This window comes from Rhinoraja longicauda, chromosome 2 (genome assembly GCF_053455715.1).
Source record: "Rhinoraja longicauda isolate Sanriku21f chromosome 2, sRhiLon1.1, whole genome shotgun sequence".
Lineage (NCBI taxonomy): Eukaryota > Metazoa > Chordata > Chondrichthyes > Rajiformes > Arhynchobatidae > Rhinoraja > Rhinoraja longicauda.
This window is the reverse complement of record NC_135954.1, coordinates 37,671,497-37,694,829: the sequence shown is the minus strand read 5'-3', so window position 1 is coordinate 37,694,829 and position 23,333 is coordinate 37,671,497. Positions and strand designations below refer to the sequence as shown.

General features: G+C 41.7%; 1 protein-coding gene across 8 annotated transcripts in view; it reads right to left on the bottom strand.

Moving 5' to 3' along the window:
* The window catches only part of akap9 (A kinase (PRKA) anchor protein 9), a 179,119-nt gene that overhangs the window by 29,388 nt on the left and 126,398 nt on the right, over positions 1–23,333 (bottom strand). For 6 of the 8 annotated variants that reach the window (XM_078417507.1, XM_078417471.1, XM_078417466.1 and 3 more), the window contains 10 exons: positions 20,692–21,693; positions 13,943–14,107; positions 12,035–12,493; positions 10,107–10,167; positions 8,027–8,184; positions 7,045–7,236; positions 5,959–6,123; positions 1,415–1,565; positions 936–1,158; positions 390–540 (listed from right to left, as the gene is read on the bottom strand). In XM_078417507.1, the coding sequence (XP_078273633.1) occupies positions 390–540; positions 936–1,158; positions 1,415–1,565; positions 5,959–6,123; positions 7,045–7,236; positions 8,027–8,184; positions 10,107–10,167; positions 12,035–12,493; positions 13,943–14,107; positions 20,692–21,693 (2,727 nt within the window). The remainder of the gene's footprint in view (positions 1–389; positions 541–935; positions 1,159–1,414; positions 1,566–5,958; positions 6,124–7,044; positions 7,237–8,026; positions 8,185–10,106; positions 10,168–12,034; positions 12,494–13,942; positions 14,108–20,691; positions 21,694–23,333) is intronic. The other 2 variants (XM_078417498.1, XM_078417482.1) reach the window with 1 other exon arrangement.

The window sequence follows — 23,333 nt, the reverse complement described above, 5'->3', positions numbered from 1 at the left end:
GCAGCATTGTGGCCTAGCGTGCTCCAGGCCAAGTATTGAAAATAGATGGCAGGGAGATGGTGAACAACAAAACCACTTTCTGCGCCATTGACTGTACAGGGTTCGGGCTGGATAGGGAATGAGGCACAGAATCAACAATTATCCCACAGCATGCTAGAGCAATCTTGGTGGGCCATATGGTTTACATCTGCTCTTACTTTTCCTTAAATTTAACATTTTTAAAAATCAGGGAACCTAATGTCAACACAATATGGCATATTTTACAATTTGATTAAGAAAATAATGTATTTAGTCTAGCATTGGAAATAGATAAGGATTGGTGGCAGTCGATAAGACATGCATCAGAGCACTGCTTCCATGAATCATCTCTGAGATAAAAGAATACAAACCTCTAATTTTTCTCGGTCATGCTCCTCTTTTCTATCTAGTTTACGCCTTTCCTTTTCCACTGCCCATTCCAGTTCTTGGGACTTCTTCTGTTCATTTGCCAGTACACCGTTTAGCATTTCTACTGCAGCTGCCTTGTTACTTAACTCAATCCTAAAATAGCCAAGAAAAGCAGTTATTTTGTTGCAAGCACTGTGAAAAGGCTATACATTTTGATGAAAAATATGAATTGTATAATTACTCTACTGATTCTGGAGAAGCTTTTCCAAAAGCACTGGGTTTAATCACAAGAATCAGATAATTTTGCAATTAAACCCTGATATATGAACACACTACTAATAATAATAACATGAGATCAGTACTGAATGTAATTTCAATCTTTAGTTGAATGGAGACAGGGTCTGGAAATCATAGAAAGTGAAACATCATTTCATGTTCTTTGCACTCGTACAACTCTTGCCAGAATCTTCAAATACATCCATTTGGACCTCTTCCTTACCTCCCTTCATCCACTATTAGTAATTGGATTAAGAGGGATACTTGATTACCTCAGCATCTCCAACTCTTTGAAGTGTTTGTGCTGCGCCTTCAGTGTGGTTTCAAGTTCCAGCTTTGTTTGAGAAAGTTCACTTTTCAATTCTGCCACCAGCATCTTCTCTGAATTCTGGTGGTCTTGGAATTCAACTCCCTTTGCCTTCATTGTATTCAATTCCATCTGTAATGTTAGAATCTGAGCCTGCTTCTGTTTCAGATTGTTTTCCAGTAAATCCACTAAAAGTGAAGAAAGTATAATTAACATCTTGAGATACTAATGCAGATATAACGTAAGAAATAGGAGTTGGTTATCTGGCTCTGCCATTTATTAAGATCAGGTCTGACCTTCTAGCTCAGTGCTATCTTCCAGTATATGCAGGGATCCCTATAGCCCTTGATTCCTTACTGCCAGAAATCTATCAGTCTGCCTTTTCAAAAAATTATTAATCTCATAAACATTATTAATCATATCATGGATTTCAAAATTGCTTACTTCTTTGTGCACTGTATTCTTGCACATCCATGGGCTTCTTGTGACCCTGCTGCACTCTCTGCAGGTAAGACCAAAGCTCACGTATTTCCATCATCATGCTGTTCCGATCAGCAGTCATTAAAAGTTGCACATCAGCTCTCCTCTGGATTTCCTAATGCAAGAAGAAAATGAACAGTTACCATTACGCACGAGTTGACTCCCATCCTCCTTAAACTTGACCACATTCGAAACTCTACTGCTCTTATCTCAATTCACATCATACGATCATCCTTGTGCTGCTGACCGAATCAGGTTTTCTGATCTTGTGACCTGACTTTGCCCTTTATCTATAACCTCTTCCAACCCACAATGTCTCAGTTCTCCATGTCTGGCCATTCCCATTCTTTTATTACTTAAGGTAGACATAAATGCTGGAGTAACTCAGCGGGACAGGCAGCATCTCTGGGTGACGTTTTGGTTCGAGACCCTTCTTTAGACTGATGTCAGGGGAGTGTGCGGGACAAAGATAGAATGTAGTCAGAGACAGTAAGACTGGTGGGAGAACTGGGAAGGGGATAGAAAGGGAAAGCAGGGACTATTTGAAGTTAGAGAAGTCAATGTTCATATTGCTGGGGTGTAAACTACTCAAGCGAAATATGAGGTGCTGTCCCTCCAATTTGTGTTGCGTTGCTCTGACAATGGAGGAGGCCCAGGACAGGTCAGATTGGGAATGGGAGGGGGAGTTGAAGCGCTGAGCAACCGGGAGATCAGGTAAGTTAAGACGGACTGAGCGGAGGTGTTCAGTGAAACAATCGCCAAGCCTGCGTTTGGTCTCGCCGATGTAGAGAATTTGACACCTGGAAACGCGGATGCAGTAGATGAGTTTGGAGGAGGTGCAAGTGAACCCCTGCCTCACCTGGAAAGACTGTTTAGGTCCTTGGATGGAGTCAAGCGGGGAGGTAAAAGGAGAGGTGTTGCATCTCCTGTGGTTGCAGAGGAAAGTACCTGGGGAAGGGTGGTTTGGGTGGGAAGGAACGAGTTGACCATGGAGTTTCGGAGGGAACGATCTCTGCGGAAAGTAGCAAGGGGTGGAGATGGGAAGATGTGGCTAGTAGTGGGATCCTGTTGGAGGTGGCTGCACAGACCCTTATTCAATTTCCTCTGGGAAATCATTCCACATCTCTCTTCTCTTTGGAATGGTCCTCAAAACCCATTTCTGATAAACCTTGGCAATCTCTACCTGGTACTGTGACAAATCTGGCTACTTCTGCCTTAAAAAAATATCCAAAGATACTGCCTTTGGGGAAGAGTGTTGTAACAGTTTGCAACAGAGAAAACAATTTCATCTCATCTTTCTTAAATGGGTAGTCCTTCATTTTTAACAGTAAATCCTAGTTTTAGATTCTCACAGGAGGAAACATTGTCTCCACATCTGTGCTCTCACCTTAAATCTATGCGCTCTAACCTCTTGATTCATCTACCCTGGGAAAAAGACTATGCATTTACCCTGTCTATTCCCTTCATGATTTTATACACTTCCAAAAGATCACCTTTTTGTCTCCTGCATCCAGGGAATAAAGTTCCACCCAGTCCAACCTCTCTCTATAGCTCAAGCCCACAAGTCCTGCCAACATCCTCATTAATCTTTGCACTCTTTCCAGCTTAATGGCATCTTTCCAGTAGCAGCATAATCAAAACCGAACACAATGCTCCATGTGCGGCCTCCACAAGGTCTTGTACAACTGTAACATATCCATCTTCAATTCCCTGACTGATGTCGGCAAATGTGCCAAAAGCCTTATTCATCACCCTATCTCCCTGCGGGAAATTCCATGGAAATATGTATTTGTAGATAGATCACTCTGCTCTACAACACTCCCCAAGGCCCTACCATTCACTGTGAAGGTCCTGCCTAGGTTCCCAAAATGCAACACCATTTATCTGAATTAAACTCTATTAGCCATTTCTCAGCCCACTTGCTCAGCTGATTGTGATCATGCTGTAATTCTTGATAACCATCTTCACTGGTCTAGGATACCACCTACTTTAGTGTCATCTGCAAACTAATCGTGCCTAGTACATTTTCATATATCCAAATCACTGATATAGATGACAAACTGTAATGGGCCCAGCACTGATCCCTGAGGCACAGCACCAGCTACAGGCTTTCAGTCCGAAAATGAACCTTCCACCACCACCCTCTGTTTCCTATCATTAAGTCAATTCTGTATCCAGTTAGCTAGCTTTCCCTGAAACCCAGACGATCTAAACTTCCGGAATAACCTACCGTGGAGAATCTTATCAAAAGCCTCCATATTGACTACATCTACGATCCTGCCCGCATCAACCACCTCATTTACTTTTTTTTAAAACTCAAATTCACAAGTTTTTAATTTTAGTTTTTAGTTTTAGAGATACAGCGCCGAAATAGGTCCTTCAGTCCACCAAGTCCGTGCCGAACAGCGATCCCCGCACATATCCTACACATACTAGGGACAATTTTTCACATACACCAAGCCAATTAACCTGCATACCTGTACGTCTTTGGAGTGTGGGAGGAAACCGAAAACCCACACGGTCACGGGTAGAATGCACAAACTCTGTAGAGACAGCATCCGTAGTCGGGATTGAACCCGGGTCTCCGGTGCTGCAAGCGCTGTAAGGCAGCAACTCAACCGCTGCACCACCGAGATGTGCCCTTCCACATAATGACTATCCATAATCTAACCCTGCCTTACCAAATGGTTGAATATCTTACCCCTCAGCTCCTACCCTGTAACTTTCCTACCACAGATGTTATGAATCCTGTTCTATAGACAATTTTTTTTTGCAGGACTTCTTAAACAGAGGCACAACATTAGCCACCCTTCAATCTTTCATCACCTTGCCCATGTGTAACAATGATTCATATATTTTAGCCAGGACACCTGCAATTTCTTCACTTGCTTCCCACAGTGTCCTTGAATATATCTGATCAGGCTCGGGAGATCTATCTACCTTCATACACCTTAGGCCGTCCACCACTTCCTCGACTGTAATATGGACTTGTCCTCAATACATCTCCATTAACTGAACCAAGATCCCTAGTCTTCATGTCTTTATCCACGGTAAAAACAGAGAGAAACATTAATTGAGGATCTTGTTCACCTCCTGTGTCTCCACACATAGATTTAGATATATATATTTAAAAAAATTTTTTTTTTAGAGATACAGCGCGGAAACAGGCCCTTTCGGCCCACCAAGTCCGCGCCGCCCAGCGATCCCCGCACATTAACACTGACCACTTTGATTTCTGATGGGCCCTTAATCTTTTCTTTCTTCCCTTAATATACATAAAATCATTTTGGATTCTCAATCTTATCTGCCAGAGCTGCATCACTGAATAATATTTATGTACATCAGCTTGGACATTTTAATTTGACTGAAGGATTCAGGCCCAAAAGCTAAACAGAACAAAAACTGATTAAATAGGGAATTGTAAAAATGTCAGATATTGATACTTCAGCAATTTCAAAGGCCAATATACCATTTTTGAGCATAGAATGGGGAACTAGAATGGAAAAGGCAGACAAAGAAACAAAAGTTGCAAATAACTAGTGCGTCAAGCTACATCTATGGAGAGAGATAGAATTAACATTGAGGTTGATGATCTTCCATCAAAAACAAACCAAACTTGTCTTAAGTTGCAGGGAAGGAGGGGTTGTCTATGATGGAATGAGAACCAAGAGATACTGAATAACACAACGTCTGTTGCCAACAGAGGATGATGAAGGCTTCTACATTACAAATAAGGAAACAAGGAATACCCGATGCTTATTTATACAAAAGGACACAAAGTACTGCAGTAACTCAGTGGGTCAGGCAGCATTTCTGGGGAACAACTATTTAGTTCACAAGTTCAAGGAGAAGAACTAGCCAATTCAGCCCATCAAGTCTATTCTGCCTTTCAATCATGGCTGATCTATCTTTCCCTTTCAACCCCATTGTCCTGCCTTCTCCCCATATCCCGACAGCCGTATTAATCAAGAATCTGTCAATCTCCTCAAAAATATCCATCGGCTTGGCCTCCACAGCCTTCTGTGGCAATGAATTCCACAGATTCACCACCCTCTGACTAAAGGTGTTCCCCCTCATCTCTTTCTAAAGGTATGTCCTTTTATTTTGAGGCTAGGGCATCTGAAAGCAGTGGCCCACAAAGGTCAGGACCCTTCTTCAGACTGAAAATCAGTTACTCTGGCACTTTGGGTCCCTTTTATTTTAAAGTACAAATTATGTGTTGAGGAGGAGCAAAGAGATTTGAATGAAAACAAAGGGGGGAAAATGTGTTGAAACTTTAATATTAACAAAAGCACTAAGTTGTAAATCTGAAATAAAAGAGAATACTGGAAATACACACTAATCTGGTGAGCACCTCCAGCACTTCCCATCTTTACTTTAAATTTTCACCAACTGCAAGTTTAATTATTTTTTTCCGGAATGAAAAGTTAGATATGATTTGGTCAAATCACCCTGACCTATTTCTCACAGAACTATAACAACAGCAATGAATCAATTTGAAGAAATACCTGTTCTTTCAGTAAGTTCAATAATGTCATTGCATCCACATTATTCAAGGATGATGCTTGTGCATGCAGAGCCATTATGAAAGCATCATGCTCTTTGTTAAAAGCATGCTGGACTGCTTGGAGTAGTTCACGTCGCCAGTCCGTGATGTTTTCAGTAGATAAAGTCTGTAAGAGACATCACCAACATTTTACAACTTGCTCAAATCTTAGGTATATGTCACTAATAAAAGCTAGCTTTATAAGTATTTCAGCAAAGTATATTTGCTCCCATCGATTAAACATCTGTCAGCATTTCTGCATATTTTACGGCATTGGTCCTTTTAGATGAGATATCAAATCAAGACACCTTTTAGTTTGCAGGTGGATATGATTTCATGGCACCATTCAAAATGATACAAATTAAAGTTCTCTCTCTGTAACAGCCAATGTTCTCTGCCTTATCACCAAGGACTACCTGCCCACCTAATAAAAATGCCTGAAGATTACAATTAATTTGGCAGACATTAAGGCTGACTTTGAAAGCAGAATGATCTACCTACAAATACAAACAAATTAATCCTCTTTAGTTTGGTAGAAATTCCTGCGGAGGTGACAACCTTTGAAAGAGTTAGGCAAAAAAACAGTTTAGTTTATTGATTCAGAGAGCAAACCAACTAGAGATTGTTTAAACAGAGAGCTGCTTAGGGAAATTTTTGTTTCGTTTAGAGAAACAGCATAGAAAGAGGCCTTTCGGCCATCGAGTCTGCGCTGACCATCGATCATCGCTACACTAGTTCTACCCTGTACACTAGGGACAATTTACAGAAGCCAATTAACCAACAAACCTGCACGTTTTTGGAATGTGGGAGGAAACCAGAGCACCTGGAGAAAACCCACGCGGTCACAGGGAGAACGTACAAACTCCATACAAACGGCACATAAGTCAGGATCAAACCTGGGTCTCTAGCGCTGTAAGGGAGCAACTCTACTGCTGCGCCACTGTGGGCAAGAATTTATAGTCAGCAGTGATCCATCTGCACTTGCTGTTGATCTCTCATAAAGGTCCCCCATGTAAGATTAAAGACTAATCAAACTCAGCGTTCTTACCTTTGCTTCCCCACTGCTCTGAATTTTGGAAAGGACATCTTTAAGTGACTGCACAACATCCAGAAGTCCCTGCCTTTCCTGGTGCCAGTAGTCTGGATTGTCTTCTAATGGTTGCTCATTTTCTTCCAGGTATGGTGATTCTGATAGGGACAGCACCTGCATACCCTCTTGATGTACTTCATGAAGTAAAGACTGTACAAGGTAAAAACAAATTGAAAAAACTAGGTGCTTAGTTTATACAGCTTAACTACTGCTTTACGTAACTATCTATAACAAAGGCTATCAAAATGATTAATCATTCTTCAACGATTGTTTCTAGAATAAAACTATGTGACTTTATGATTAAAGTGAGCTAAATTAGTACAAAATGCGCACCTTTACATTTTTATAAATATTCTAAATTAGGTATGGAATAAATTGCCTTCAACTTTACCCTAAGCCCACTATCAAAAGAATAATAACAAAATACAGTACACATTGGAAATCCAGAACAGGAAACAATAGAAATGCTTAGTAGTTCAGGCTACATCTATGGACAGAGAAACAAAGCTAACATTTTGTGTTGAAGATAGGCACAAAAAGCTGGAGTAACTCAGCGGGACAGTCAGCTTCTCTGACTAATCTCGACTACACTATCTCGACTACATTTGTTCCCACCTGGCTTCCTGCAAAGACTCTATCCCCTACTCCCAATTTAAGAGAGATGCTGCCTGTCCCGCTGTTACTCCAGCTTTTTGTATCTATCTTCAGTTTAAACCAGCATCTGCATTTCCTTAACATTTCATGTTAACAAGTTTCCATCAGATCTTGCTCAAAATGTGCTGAAACATTAAGTATGTTTCTCTCTTTGCAAGCAAAGTCTGGTCTGCTGAATGTTACTAACATGTTTTACTTTATCTCCAAAGCGTTATTCTATTGCAGCAATGTTGCATTCCCTCTCTCCACAAGGGCTTTTAAATGACAAAGATTATTAGTTTCTCACCTTTATTTTGTCAGGAAGATTCTCTGTACCTTGTTCGAAAGTTGATTGAGCTGTGTGAGGCACGTTGTTCAGTTTTCTGGGTGTTCCTGGAAAGGTTGTTTGTTCCTGCCCTGAGGTAGTAAAATAAAATGTCCCTGAACTCCTACTAGAGTTGTCGTCTGGACACAAGTTGAAATGTATAAGTCCATCATCCATTGTATGGAAATTATAAAAATCATCTTTCATTAGGGATGGATGTTTGAACTCGTATAAATACAAGGCCAGATGAATTTGAAAATATTAAATTTTAACTACAAAGCTACTTGAATATTTTAAGAAGTTACCAGTGGGTAGATTTTGGTACATTGATGGATTATTATTTATAAGGGTTTCCCAAAAATATTTGACGAACTAAAAGCAAAGTATAATACAGATGCTGGAAATCTGAAATATATAATACTTTAGACTTGACTACATGTAAGTGGGTAAAATTAGATTATTTAATGTTTAGGATAATTAAAAGCTGAGAGGGCCAAGCGGAAAAGGAGTTTTAAGGGTGAGATGGGGAAGGCACGTCTCATGAATGGACATTTGGAACCCTTTCATAAAATCAACAAAGATAATAAAAGCAGCACAGGCATTTTAGCCCATTGACGCATTATGCAGTTTTGTATAAACAACCCAGTTAGCTCCACTCTCTGACATCTTTCTGGGAGCCCTGAAATTTTTTAAAAGTATATTTCGGGCAGGAGCAGGTAAATGGAAGGGGTATGTAAATCAGTTATGCTCAAATAGATTTCGGAGGCTAAACGGTCCACCAATGTGACATTGCAATTTCCTGCATGGAGACATCTTGAAATATTTCCGAATGGGTACTTTGTTTATTTAAGTAATGCTGCATCAGGGAGAATGGACAAGGGAGGAGTTCTGGATAAGCATCCAGTCCATAAAACCAAGAATCTGCAAGAATTTAAACTGAACAAATTTGTAATACTTTGTTAAACAAATGCACCATCACTCATGTTCACATTTAGAAATCAGGATCTAGCAATAGAAAAAAATGAAAATGGAATCTTATTTGAATCTTAAAATCTTGGAATCTTAATCGTATTTCTAAAGATCTTGTAAAGGTGCACACATTTATTTTAGGAAAGCACTGGGTTTTTCGGAGAGAAGTTGCTCCTTAAGACTGGTGTAAATAAGATTTACATTGTAACACTCTCTCACCCACTTGGCCACCTTTTGTTTGCTATAGGGTGAATTTTCAAAAATACTTCATTTGATAAGGCACCACAGTGATATGATGCATTGAAGATAGAAACCTCTTGAAGATATTCTGGAAAATCTAAACTAATGAACTTAATGGAAAAAGGAATCTTATAGAAGTTTAAGATTTTTTTTTGATGGGAAAATTGAACACATTGACCAGAAGTAGTTCCATATAAAAAAACAATGAGGTGACACAGTCGTATGTGGACAAATTTCAGCCTTCAAAATATTTATTCTCAGGTCGATTTCATTAACCAATCTCAAGAAAAGCCCAAGGTAGTAGTGGGCAGCATGGTGATACAGCACTTGCAGCACAGGAGATCTGGGTTCGATCCCAACTACAGATGCTGTCTGTATGGAGTTTGTACGTACTCCCTGTGATAGTGTGGGTTTTCTACGAGATCTTCGGTTTCCTCCCACTGGAGTGTGGCTTGTAGGTTAATTGGCTTGTTATAAGTGTAAATTGTCCCTAGTGCATGGATCGCTGGTCAGTGCGGACTCGGTGGGCCGAAGGGCCTGTTTCCGCGCTGCACCTCTAAACTAAAAACGGAACTAGTACAAATAGGCACAAAAAGCTGGAATAACTCAGCGGGACAGGTAGCATCTCTGGAGAGAAGGAATGGGTGACGTTACCCATTCATTCTCTCCTGAGATGCTGCCTGTCTCGCTGAGTTACACCAGCTTTTTGTGTGTATCTTTGGTTTAACCAGCATGTGCAGTTCCTTCCTAGTACAAATATTTAAAAAATTGAACATAACTTTTCTAAGTCCTATGGTTTTAGGGGTTTGAAATAAAATAGTCATTTGATATAATAAATACAAATAAGCCTTACCACTGATATCTCTATCCCTGAGTTGCAATGTGGCAGATGATTCTGACGTACCAACATGAGCCTAAGCGAAGAAAAAAAGATTAAGGTGTGTTTTAATGATCCCAATTAATTTTTTTTCAGAAATAAAAGATTTAAAAATCAAAATGTAGATGGAAAAAGATGGAAGAGTGGATGGTGAAAATACTTTAAAAAATACAATAGTTTATGATATTGAAGGGAGGGAGATAATAAATGTAATCTATTACTACTAAATTCTAAACTATTCACTTGCCAATAATTTCACAAAAGGAAACTTCACCCAAAGTACTTGACAAATCATGACCAGAGTTTGGAACTTGAGTGGAATATATTGGATACAAGGGTTTCTCAAAATTTCAATTTCTTCATAAATACAATTTCATAGAAATTCATACAATTTCATATGAATCTGTTATCAGTGAATGTTTGATAAATTGTATATTGACCCCCAAATGATGGAAATAGTCACTATCACAGCAGAGTAGATTACCACCATTATCACAACAGCAGGACATTTCTGGGTAAACACCTTACTTTGAAATTATATAGTGATGTACAATCTACTGCCAATAAATCTTTAATTCCTTACTTGGCTTCTATAGTTCTGTACAAGTTTCAACAACTTCTCTGTGTAGCAGTAAGAAAGCCTATCATCTTGCAGATGCCAAACTTACTTTCACACTTCTTGATCAATGAGGAAAACTCAGGACCAATTATGCAAAATATTTACAGATACAATGGTATGCAGTGCTTTATGGCATACGGGTACCTCTAAAAGGTCAAAAACTTGATTTTCAAATATTTCGAATAGTTATAATTGATAAGTGATTGAAAGATTAAAGAACATTTAACATCAACATCGGCAGGTGGGATTAATGGAGCTGGAACATGTTGGCCAGTGTGGGCAGGTTGGGCCATAGGGCCTGTTTCCACACTGTATCACTCTATGACTCTAACATAGAACTGTACAGCACAGGAACAGGCCCTTTGGCCCCTAATACTTGTGCTGAACACGATATGTTATAAACAAAAACAAAAGAAACTCATCATATGAAAACAAAAATAAAATCAGCCGGTGATTCAATTAATTTACATAAGGATATAATTCAATGAAGCAATCAAAGCCCTTAAACAGCTTAAGCAGCTCACAGGGCAGCGATCCACCATTGACACCAAAGGCAAGGAACAATATGTGTACTGACATCTATTTGTTTACAAAAAAACCACTGGTGGTATCAGTTTCAAAAATTGAAATGATTTTTACATTCTGCTCAATAATGCTAGGATCAGCAAAAGATTTATAACCGGCTGCAGATGTAACAAACATTGAATTCTCCAATTTCACGTAACCCGCAACCCCTCTATCCCTTTCTCTCTTCCACTTACCCTGGTTTTCTCTCACATCCCCTTCCCCTGCCATCTTCCTATCAACTTGTTCCCCCCCCCCCACCTCTCCCAAACACTCCTGCTGAATCCCCATTCCTTCTTCTGTTCACACCTTTTTTTCCCCATCTGCTACCACCCTTTATTCAGTTCTATTCTTCATTTCCCTTTCCATCAGATGTCAGAATGTGCAGCCTTTTGTTCTCCTCTTATCACCTCCCACTCAGTCAATATTGCCACCCTTTCTGCCCTCGCATGACCTGCCTGACAATCCACCTCTCTTGGCCGACATCGACTCAGCTTGCCTCGCCCCTCTCCAATCTCGTTATACTGGCCCCTTCCCCTCTACCTTTTCAATCTAGATGAAGAATCCTGACCCGAAACATCAACTGTCCACTTCCCTCCACAGACGATGTCCAACCCTCCACGAATGCTCTCTTTATTTGGCAACAAGATGGACTGACTATTTTGAATAAAAATTGCAAAGTTTGATATATTAATTATGAATTACAGTAATTTGCACTAACCATTGCTTTGAGAGCATCATACTTTTCTGTCAGTATATTTATCTGTGTTGTATGGTCTCTTTTCAAAACTTCCGTTTCATTGAAATGGCTTTTTTCCAGCTTGGTCATTTCAACAGCATGAAGCTCTTGTAGTTGATCAATTCTCTCAGAGCAATGACATTTTACATTTGCAATTTCTTCTGAAGGAGTAAATGAAGGCTTAAATTGTTCTGTTGCATTTTCATGAGTGATCAGCATACCATCAGCAACATCAGATGTAAATGTTGAATTTGCTTGGATTTTTATTTGCCTTTCTTCAACCAAATTTTTTTTTTGCTCTTTGGTGCCATCTAAGATTTTACACTCTTCTGGAATTGGCTTGTCTTGTTCAAAATGAGCATTTTCCTCTTCTGCTTTGCACAAGGCCTCGGTTGCAGCATTGAGCTGCTCCCGAAGATTAATTATCATTTGTTCCTTTGCCTAAGAGGAAAACAATCAGGTTGTCAATTTGCAAGTTAGATTTCACAAGCAATCTTTAACGACAAATTACATATCTTGGACACAAAGTGCTGGAGTAACTTAGAGGGTCAGGCAGCATCTCTGAAAAACATGGATAGGTGAGGTTTTGAGTCGAGTCCCTTCTTCAGTCATTAACCATAACGATTAACCATAATTACTGCGTTATTTTTTCTGGAAGTTGGATTGTAGCTCAATGGTAGAGGGCATTTTTCGCATCTCTGAGGTGCTGGGTTCAATCCCTAGCTTCGCCATGGTTTTCATTAACCATAATAGCTGCAAATTATGTATCTTGGACTGGGGTGGGCCAGTGCCCCCTCACAGATGAGGTATATTTCACAAAACAGGTGGTCTTGCTAGAGTTATAGAATTGGAGTCATACAGCACAGGAACAGGCCCATTAAACCAAACTCGTCCATGCCAACCAAGATGCCCCATCTAAGCTAGTCCAATTTGCCTGCATTCAGCCCACATCCCTCTCAGACTTTCCTATAAATGTACTTGTCCAAGTGTCTTTTAAATGTTATTATTGTACCTTCTTCAGTTACCTCCTCTGGCAATATATCCACCATCCTTTGTGTGAAAAAGTTGCCCCTCAGGTTCCTATTAAATCTTTCCCCTCTTACCTTAAACTATGTCATCTGGTTCTTGATTTCACTCCCCTGGGTAAAATACAACAATCAATTCCCCTCATGATTTTAGACACCACGACAAGATCACTCCCCAGCCTCCTGCACCCCAAGGAATCAAATCCTAGCTTGCCCAATCTCTCCCTACAGCTCAGGCCCTTGAGTCCCGGCAACGTCCTTGTAAATCTTCTCGGTACTCTTTCCAGCTTAAACAACATCCTTCTGTGACATCTTTCCTCGCGCAGAGTTACCAAAATGGACCAAATGCGGCTTCACTTGCATCTTGTACAATTTGGACAGTTACATCCCAAAGAAAACTCAGGTAATAAAAACAAGTATGTCAATAGTGGAAAGGGGATTGGACTCACAACAAAGTATCCCCCCCCCCCCCAGGATTTTCAAAAATAAAGCTTGTTTTAATGGCTATGTTTATTTTAGTTTACTGCAAGCTAAACACATAAAAAGCTATTTAACAGAGTATCATTGCACAAGTATCAAAGGAAACGATTGCATAAATGCATTTCAATTCAAGGCAACATTAGCTGTAATATGCCACTGTATAAATACAGTAGGTATTATAGGAGAGAACACAGAACAGAGTGCAGAAGACAGAAATAATGACACTATTAGAAAGAACAAGAGATCACGATGAAGGCTATGAGGGAGTAAATTGGAGAACGAAGGATAAGAATGAACAGAACAAGTATTTGCTACACGGTGGACTGCACACACCACAGAAACAGCAAGCATTTCTGATTCAGAAAGACTGACTTCCAGAATGTACCTGTAAATCTTCCTGGAGTTTTTCAGTCTGCTCTCTGTAATTATTTAATTCTTCTTTGGTTATTGCAGCTTCAGCTTTGACCTGATTTAGTTCTGAAACCAGGTTAGTTATGGAATTGGCACCAAGTTGAGCAGGAGTTTCTAGTGATGGAGCATTATCAATAGCCTGCAAAGTCAAAGAGATTTTTCCTCACGTTGTACAAATGCAACAATCAATACGATAATATAAAGAACCAAAAAAACACAGGCTGTATAACTTCTGGTTTTTCACCAAGTATTTTTATAGCCATGCAATGATAGTAAACTAGTAAAATAGTAAGAAGTAAAAATAGGGGGGAGAGGGGGGGGGAGGGTGCTGCAGAAATGCAGGAGTTTGGGCACAACAGGTCTAGTCTCCATTAAAGTTTCATCCTCTCAGCTAGGTTTATTATCGTCATAGACAATAGGTGCAGGAGGAGGCCATTTGGCCCTTCGAGCCAGCACCGCCATTCAATGTGATCATGGCTGATCATTCTCAATCAGTACCCCGTTCCTGCCTTCTCCGCTATCCTTAAGAGCTCTATCTAGCTCTCTCTTAAATGCATTCAGAGAATTGGCCTCCACTGCCTTCTGAGGCAGAGAATTCCACAGATTCACAACTCTCTGACTGAAAAAGTTTTTCCTCATCTCAGTTCTAAATGGCCTACCCCTTATTCTTAAACTGTGGCCCCTTGTTCTGGACTCCCCCAACATTGGGAACACGTTTCCTGCCTCTAACGTGTCCAACCCCTTATACGTTTCGATAAGATCTCCTCTTATCCTTCTAAATTCCAGTGTATACAAGCCTAGTCGCTCCAGTCTTTCAACATATGATAGTCCCGCCATTCCGGGAATTAACCTAGTAAACCTACGCTGCACGCCCTCAATAGCAAGAATATCCTTCCTCAAATTTGGAGACCAAAACTGCACACAGTACTCCAGGTGCGGTCTCATTAGGGCCCTGTACAACTGCAGAAGGACTTCTTTGCTCCTATACTCAACTCCTCTTGTTATGAAGGCCAACATTCCATTGGCTTTCTTCACTGCCTGCTGTACCTGCATGCTTCCTTTCAGTGACTGATGCACTAGGACACCCAGATCTCGTTGTACGTCCCCTGTTCCTAACTTGACACCATTCAGATAATACTCTGCCTTCCTATTCTTTCCACCAAAGTGGATAACCTCACACTTATCCACATTAAACTGCATCTGCCATGCATCCGCCCACACACACAACCTGTCCAAGTCACCCTGCAACCTCATAGCATCTTCCTCACAGTTCACACTACCACCCAGCTTTGTATCATCTGCAAATTAGCTAATGGTACTTTTAATCCCTTCATCCAAGTCATTGTATATTGTAAATAGCTGCGGTCCCAGCACCGAGCCTTGCGGTACCCCACTAGTTACTGCCTGCCATTCTGAAAGGGACCCATTTATCCCCACTCTTTGCTTTCTGTCTGTCAACCAATTTTCTATCCATGTCAGTACCCTACCATGTGCTCTAATTTTGCCCACTAATCTCCTTGTCAAAGGCTTTCTGAAAGTCAAGGTACACATCCACCGGCTCTCCCCTGTCAATTTTCCTAGTTACATCCTCAAAAAATCCCAGAAGATTAGTCAAGCATGTTTTCCCCTTCGTAAATCCATGTTGACTCGGAACAATCCTGTTACTACTATCCAAATGCTCCGCAATTTCGTCTTTTATGATTGACTCCAGCATCTTCCCCACCACTGATGTCAGACAAACTGGTCTATAATTTCCCGTTTTCTCTCTCCCTCCTTTCTTAAAAAGTGGGCAACATTAGCTACCATCCAATCCACAGGAACTGATCCTGAATCTATAGAACATTGGAAAATGATCACCAATGCGTCCATAATTTCTAGCGCCACCTCGTTAAGTACTCTGGGATGCAGACCATCAGGCCATGGGGATTTATCAGCCTTCAGTCCCATCAGTCTACCCAACACCATTTCCTGCCTAATGTGGATTTCCTTCAGTTCCTCTGTCACCCTAGGATCTCTGACCACTAGAACATCTGGGAGATTGCTTGTATCTTCCTTAGTGAAGACAGATCTAAAGTACCGGTTCAACTCGTCTGCCATTTCCTTGTTTCCCATAATAAATTCCCCCGCTTCTGTCTTCAAGGGACCCACATTTGCCTTGACTATTTTTTTCCTCTTTACATATCTAAAAAAGCTTTTACTATCCTCCTTTATATTATTGGCTAGTTTACCCTCGTACCTCATCTTTTCAACCCGTATTGCCTACTTAGTCATCTTCTGTTGCTCTTTAAAAGAGTCCCAATCCTCTGGCTTCCGACTCTTCTTTGCTTTGTTGTACTTCTGCTCTTTTATTTTCATGCTGTCCTTGACTTCCCTTGTCAGCCACAGGTGTCTCTTACTCCCCTTGGAATCTTTCCTCCTCTTTGGGATAAATTGATCCTGCAACCTCTGCATTATTCCCAGGAATACCTGCCATTGCTGTTCCACCATCTTCCCTGCGAGGGCCTCCTTCCAGTCAATTCTGGCCAGCTCCTGCCTCATGCCTCTGTAATCCCCTTTGCTATACTGTAATACTGACACTTCCGATTTTCCCATCTCCCTATCAATTTGTAGAGTAAAACTTATCATATTGTGATCACTGCATCCTAATGGCTCTTTTACCTCGAGTCCCCTTATCAGATCAGGTTCATTACACAACACTAAATCCAGAATTGCCTTCTCCTAGTAGGCTCCAGTACAAGCTGTTCTAAGAATCCATCTCGGAGACACTCCACAAACTCTCTTTCCTGGGGTCCATTACCAACCTGATTTTCCCAGTCTACCTGCCTGTTGAAATCTCCCATAACCACCGTAGCATTACATTTGCGACATGCCAATTTTAGCTCCTCATTCAACTTGCACCCTATGTCGAGGCTACTGTTTGGGGGCCTGTAGATAACTCCCATTAGGGTCTTTTTACCCTTACAATTCCTCATTTCTACCCATACTGATTCTACATCTCCTGATTCTATGTCACCCCTTGCAAGGGAGTGAATATCATTCCTCACCAACAGAGCGACCCCACCCCCTCTGCCCACCTGTCTGTCTTTTCTATACATTGTGTACCCCTGAATATTCAGTTCCCAGCCCTGGTCCTCTTGTAGCTATGTCTCAGTGATTCCCACAACATCATACTTGCCAATGTCTAACTGAGCCTCAAGCTCATCCACTTTATTTCTTATACTTCGCGCATTTAAATACAACACTTTAATTTCCGTATTCACCTCCCCTCTCACACTGGTCACAATTGGCCCTGACCTTACTCTCAACAGAGCTTTATTTGTCATTCGGTACCAAGGTACCGAACGAAACTACATAGCAGTCACACACAAAAAAGAACACAAGACACATGACCCCAACACAAACGTCCATCACAGTGACTCCAAACACCCCCTCACTGTGATGGAGGCAACAAAACTTCCACTCTCTTCCCCACGCCCACGGACAGACAGCTCGTCCCCGACCGACCCGCACAGTCCCCGCAAGGGGATGGAAGTCCCCGCGGCCGAGTCGCACCGGGTGCTGAGACGTCTCGCGGCCGAACCGGGCAATGGAAGGCCCCGCGACCGAGCCGTGCGCAGTTAAGTCCCGCGGCCGAGCCGCACCGGGCGATGTTAGGCCCCGCGGCCGAGCCGCACCGGGCGATGGAAGGCCCGCGGCCAAGCCGCACCGGGCACTGTTAAGTCCAGCGGCCGAGCCGCACCGGGCGATGTTAGTCCCCGTGGCCAAGCCGCACCGGGCGATGTTAAGTCCAGCGGCCGAGCCGCACCGGGCGATGTTAGGCCCCACGGCCGAGCCGCACCGAGCGATGGAAGGCCCCGCGGCCAAGCTGCACCGGGCGATGTTAAGTCCAGCGGCCGAGCCGCACCAGCGATGAAAAGTCCCGCGGCCGAGCCGTGCCGGGCGATGTTAGGCCCCGCGGCCCGGGCACTGTTAAGTCCAGCGGCCGAGCCGCACCAGCGATGTTAGGCCCCGCGGCCGAGCCGCACCGGGCACTGTTAAGTCCAGCGGCCGAGCCACACCAGCGATGTTAGGCCCCGCGGCCGAGCCGCACCGGGCGATGGAAGGCCCCGCGGCCTTCTCTTATTATAAGAAGTTCTCTTATCCCTTCTAGAACTTCCCTCCCCATTCATTCGAGAGTCCTTTGCAATTTATCCTGTATTTGCTTCCCCTTTAACTCCATCTCCATATTCCCAGTTTGTCAACCCCTCCCCCCCACTACTTAGTTTAAAGCCACACGTAGCACTAGCTAACCTACATGCCAGAATGTTGGTTCCCCCTGCTGTTAAGGTGTAACCCGTCCCTTTTGTACAGGTCACCCGTACCCCAGAAGTGATCCCAGTTGTCTAGAAATCTAAATCCCTGCTCCCTGCACCAGCCATACATTCATATTCCCGATCTCTCTATTCTTGCCCTCACCAGCACGAGGTACAGGTAGCAGTCCAGAGACAACCACCTTCGACGTCCTACTTCTCAGTCTTCTTCCTAACTCTCTAAACTCACGTCGCAGTTTCTCCTTCCTCTTCCTCCCGACGTCGTTCGTGCCCACATGCACAACTACTTCCGGTTGATCACCTTCCCTCGCTAGGATGTTCTGAAGCCGCCCCGTGATGTCTTGAACCCTGGCACCAGGGAGGCAACAGACCATCCTCGAGTCCCGCCAAGATACAGTGAAAAGCTTTAGATAGCATGCTATGCAAACAGATCAGGTAATACTAAACAAACAAAATACAATCAAATTAAACTCAAGCACAATAGGTAGAGTAAAGGGGAAGATACAGAATCCAGAATATATTTCTCAGCATTCAGTATTCCAAACGCTAGTTGATCCTATCTCTAGGAATCTTTGCCAATAATTTCCCTACCACTGATGCAAGGTCATCAGCCTACAATTTCATGATCCATTTCTATTGCTATTCTTAAATAAAGGAACAACATTGATTATTTTCTAGACCTTTGGGACCACGCCGGTGGCCAGAGAGGAAATAAAGATTTCTGTTAAGGCCCCAGCAATCTCCTCTATTGTCTCGCTCCATAACCTGGGTTAGATCCCTTCAAGTCCTGGGTACATCCATCTTAATTCTCTTCAAGAGATTCAATATGCTCCCCCGAGTCTGAAGAAGGTTCCCAACCTAAAATGTTGCCTATCAAGTTTGAAGGGACCTGATCAGCTGAGAAGATTGTTGGCTGCAACCTTCCCCCCATTGATGAACTGTACACTGCAAGGGCCAGGAAGCGAGCGGGCAAGATTATCTCTGACCCCTCTCACCCTGGCCACAAACTCTTCGAACCACTTCCCTCTGGAAGGCGACTCTGGACTGTCAAAGCAGCCACAGCCAGACATAAAAACAGCTTTTTTCCATGAGTAGTAGTTCTACTCAATAACCAAAGTCTGTAGTCTCTTTTTTGCTCTGGTTTAATTTCACCCACATGTTTAGACCGTAATGTTGTATCCTTATTGTTTTGACGTGATATCAGGAAGGATTGAAAAGACTAGGCTTGTATTCACTGGAGTTTAGAAGGATGAGAGGGGATCTTATAGAGACATATAAAATTATAAAAGGACTGGACAAGATAGATGCAGGAAAAATGTTCCCAATGTTGGGGGAGTCCAGAACCAGGGGCCACAGTCTTAGAATAAAGGGGAGGCCATTTAAAACTGAGGTGAGAAGGAACTTTTTCACCCAGAGAGTTGTGAATTTGTGGAATTCTCTGCCACAGAGGGCAGTGGAGGCCAAATCACTGGATGGATTTAAGAGAGAGTAAGATAGAGCTCTGGGGGCTAATGGAATCAAGGGATATGGGGAGAAGTTGGGCACAGGTTACTAATTGTGGATGATCGGCCATGAGCACAATGAATGGCGGTGCTGGCTCAAAGGGCCGAATGGCCTCCTCCTGCACCTATTTTCTATGTTTCTATGTGGTTATGCTTTATTCTTAATGTATGTTTGTGTTGTCATTTGTGAGTGGAGCACCAAGGCACATTCCTTGTATGTGCACTTACTTGGCCAATAAACTTATTCATTCATTCATTCAAAATGTTCCCCATTCATGTCCTTCAAAGATGCTGCCTGACCTGCTGTGTTACTTTTGTGAACACTTACTGTGTTCTATGCAAGATTCCAGCATTTGCAGTTCCTTCTTTTCCTCTCTTTTTAACTCAAAATGAATTTAAGAGAGAGTTTAGGGGCTAGAGGAATCAAAGGATATGGGGAGAAGGCAGACACAGGTTACTGATTGTGGATGATCAGCCATGATCACAATGAATGGCAGTGCTGGCTCGAAGGGCCAAATGGCCTCCTCCTGCACCTATTTTCTATGTTTTTGTTTCCATCTACAATACACTTTCCTTCTTGATATCAACATTCCCAAGAAAATCAGATATCCCTCCCTGATCTTGTTATCCTCCAAGTCCTTCTCCTTGGGGGATACTGATGTGAAGTATTTGTTTCGTACCATGTTCATTTCCTCTGACTTCAGCCAGAAATTACCACCTTTGTCCTAGAGTGGTCCTACCCACTTCTGAGCTGGATTCTTGTTTATAATGTATGGATAATAAGCCTTGGCAATAACCCTACTCGCGAAGGACAGTTCATGGTCCCAACGTACTGATGTGCTCTAATTATTTTGTCTACCAGTTGCTTTAAAGATGCAGCAGATAGTTGGAATGAATAGAGGTTTACTTACAATTAGTGATTTTGGAGTCTGTATTCTGTTGTCTTGTTCTGCTGACATTTTCTTCTCTAACATGTCACGCAAGTCAATTAATTTCTTCTCTTTCTCTTCAGCTTCTTGTTGAGTAGTGGACAGTACTTGCTTTTCAAGTTCAAGCTCCTTTTGGAGATCAATCAATTGCTGTTGCAGCTCAGTTAGCTGCTTCCTCAAAATTATAACCTCTTTACTTTGGTGTTCATGTTTAGTCCTTCCATTATGTTGTGGAATTATTTGATTGGATTCTTTTAAACCTAGTTGGCACAACTGTGTTTGTTCTCCTCCTTGTAGTTGTCCCACCAAGACAGTATCGTCCTTGAGATCAGAAACATGTTCACTTTGACTTTGGTGTTGCTCTCGGCAGAGCCCAATTTGTTGCTGTACTGCCTTTAACTGTGCCTGACTCACTAGAACTGTTGCAACCTTTTCTCTGAGAGCTTCCTCCAAAGCAAGAATTTGCTTCTCATGCAGTCGAGCCTCAGTCTGGGCTTGTTCCTTTAAGTTCTGTATTTGAAGGTGACATGAATCTAACTTGTTTTCTTTCTTTTTGATAGCTATTTGCAGCTCCTGCATCCTGAGCTTCAAACTGTTTATAGTTTCTTGTGAACCTTCTGGAAAATTATCCTTTGTCTTCACTGTGATATTTGCAAATTCTAATCCTGGAGTTGGCAACAACTTGCTTTGCTCTTCAAGTTTCTGCTTTGTAGAGATCACCTCTTCTCTCTGCTTCTCCATTTGCTGCTGCAGGAACTCTTTTTCCATCATCATATCAAGTTGATGCTTCAAATTCTCCGCCTTTTCAGAAGGAACTACTTCCAATGGCATTACTTTCGTCAGTTCCCGTTGCAGCTTTTCTATAACTTCATTTAATTGTTCAACCTCTTCCTCATTCTGCTTTTTTAGACGTTCTTGGTCACTTTTAAGATATTCTATTTGAGCTTCCAGGTCCCAGAGCTGTTCATCCTTTTTCTCAACAATCTATAAAAATATTGTGTAAACAATCAAAATTTCCGGCATTAGAAAACATGTGAAGATTAATTTCTATTGACTTGATTTTCAGCTATTTTTGCATAGAATCCTTATTTCTTGCTTTCGCTATATGTACGATTTTTCATTTTGAAAATTTAGAAACGAAATTCGGCTGCTGCACCAAACATGAACCTTCCACTTCAACCTCTGTTTCTTTTGTCAGTCACTAGCCCTTCATTTCTGGCACAGCCGATCTCCCTATTTGGTTATTTACTTTAGTAGCCCTAAAAAGCACAACTCTTCTGCTTTATACTTTCTTGCCACAACACAAGCATGGAACTATGTTTGCCTCTCTTGGTTAACAATTGTTTTCTTAAGATCATTTATTCTGACTGCCTCATCTTAAATCTCTCTTTCGTATAAATACTCCTACTTCTGTGATCTTCCCTGAGAACCTTGCTGGCATAATTCCCATGATCATAGGCAAATCCAAAGATGGTAATTTTCTTATAAAAATCACTTACATCCACTTCCATCAACCTTTACAAAATTCCTTTCACACCTACCTCTGAAGCAAATGCAATTCAAATCAAACAGCTTTTAACTTTGCCTAACCTTCGATATTCTATTTGCCTCCATGCTATTATGATCCATAATTTACTAAAACACTCTTCCCGCTAAATACATAATAGTTTTGTTAATCGTAAAACTTTCACTCTGCACTGATTTGGGAGAGGTATTCACAAGAGTTTCCTCAATCATATTCTAGGAGACATGGATTGACGTGTCAAACTCCTTTGAACGTACCTCTTCTCCACCACAGCAGTCTACCACTCCACATGTAAAAAATTCAATGACTCCTTTGGCTTCCTTTTTCTACTTTGATGAATTGCTTTAATCCTTGCTCCCAGCATCCTACCACAAACAGAGAGCAGTACAAAACTGCTATCTACCCCTTTGATGTCCCGAGGGACATCCTTGACCGGACTTTGCTGGCTTTAACTTGCACTAAACGTTATTCCCTTATTATGTATCTACACACTATAATCCTGTATTATCTTTCTGCTGACTGGTTAGTGCGCAACAAAAAGCTTTTCACTGTACCTCGGTACACATAATAATAAACTAAACTGAAACTGAACCTTCACACTCCTAATGTGGATCCCGTATCTTTTGTTAGCTTTCCTCCGATCTGCTCATGCCTTACTCAACCTTATTCATGATAGTCCATCTCTTGATTATTTAAGACCAATCATCCAACTATCCTGTTTAGCACTTATGGTAGGGAACAATGTAACTTATTCCTTCCTTTCCAAGAATACCACAACTTTATTTTTTTTAAACATAATATCAATCCTACAATCTTGCTTTTCAAAAATCACTGGATATATTTTATACTACCTCGCTTGCTTTCCCAAAATTACTGGACATATTTTGAACAAAATCCAGTGCTATTTTTTCAACAGCTCCATATCCACACATCTCCAAACACATGACCTCCACCTCCATGACCTTCCCAAAAACAGATGTGAGTTGATACAAACCAAAGATGCAAATAATCTACAAAGCATTATCCAACATTCAAAAGCTTTAATATCGTCAGCTAATGCATACTCTTCCAACATATCTCCACTTTTCAGCTTTGGAGC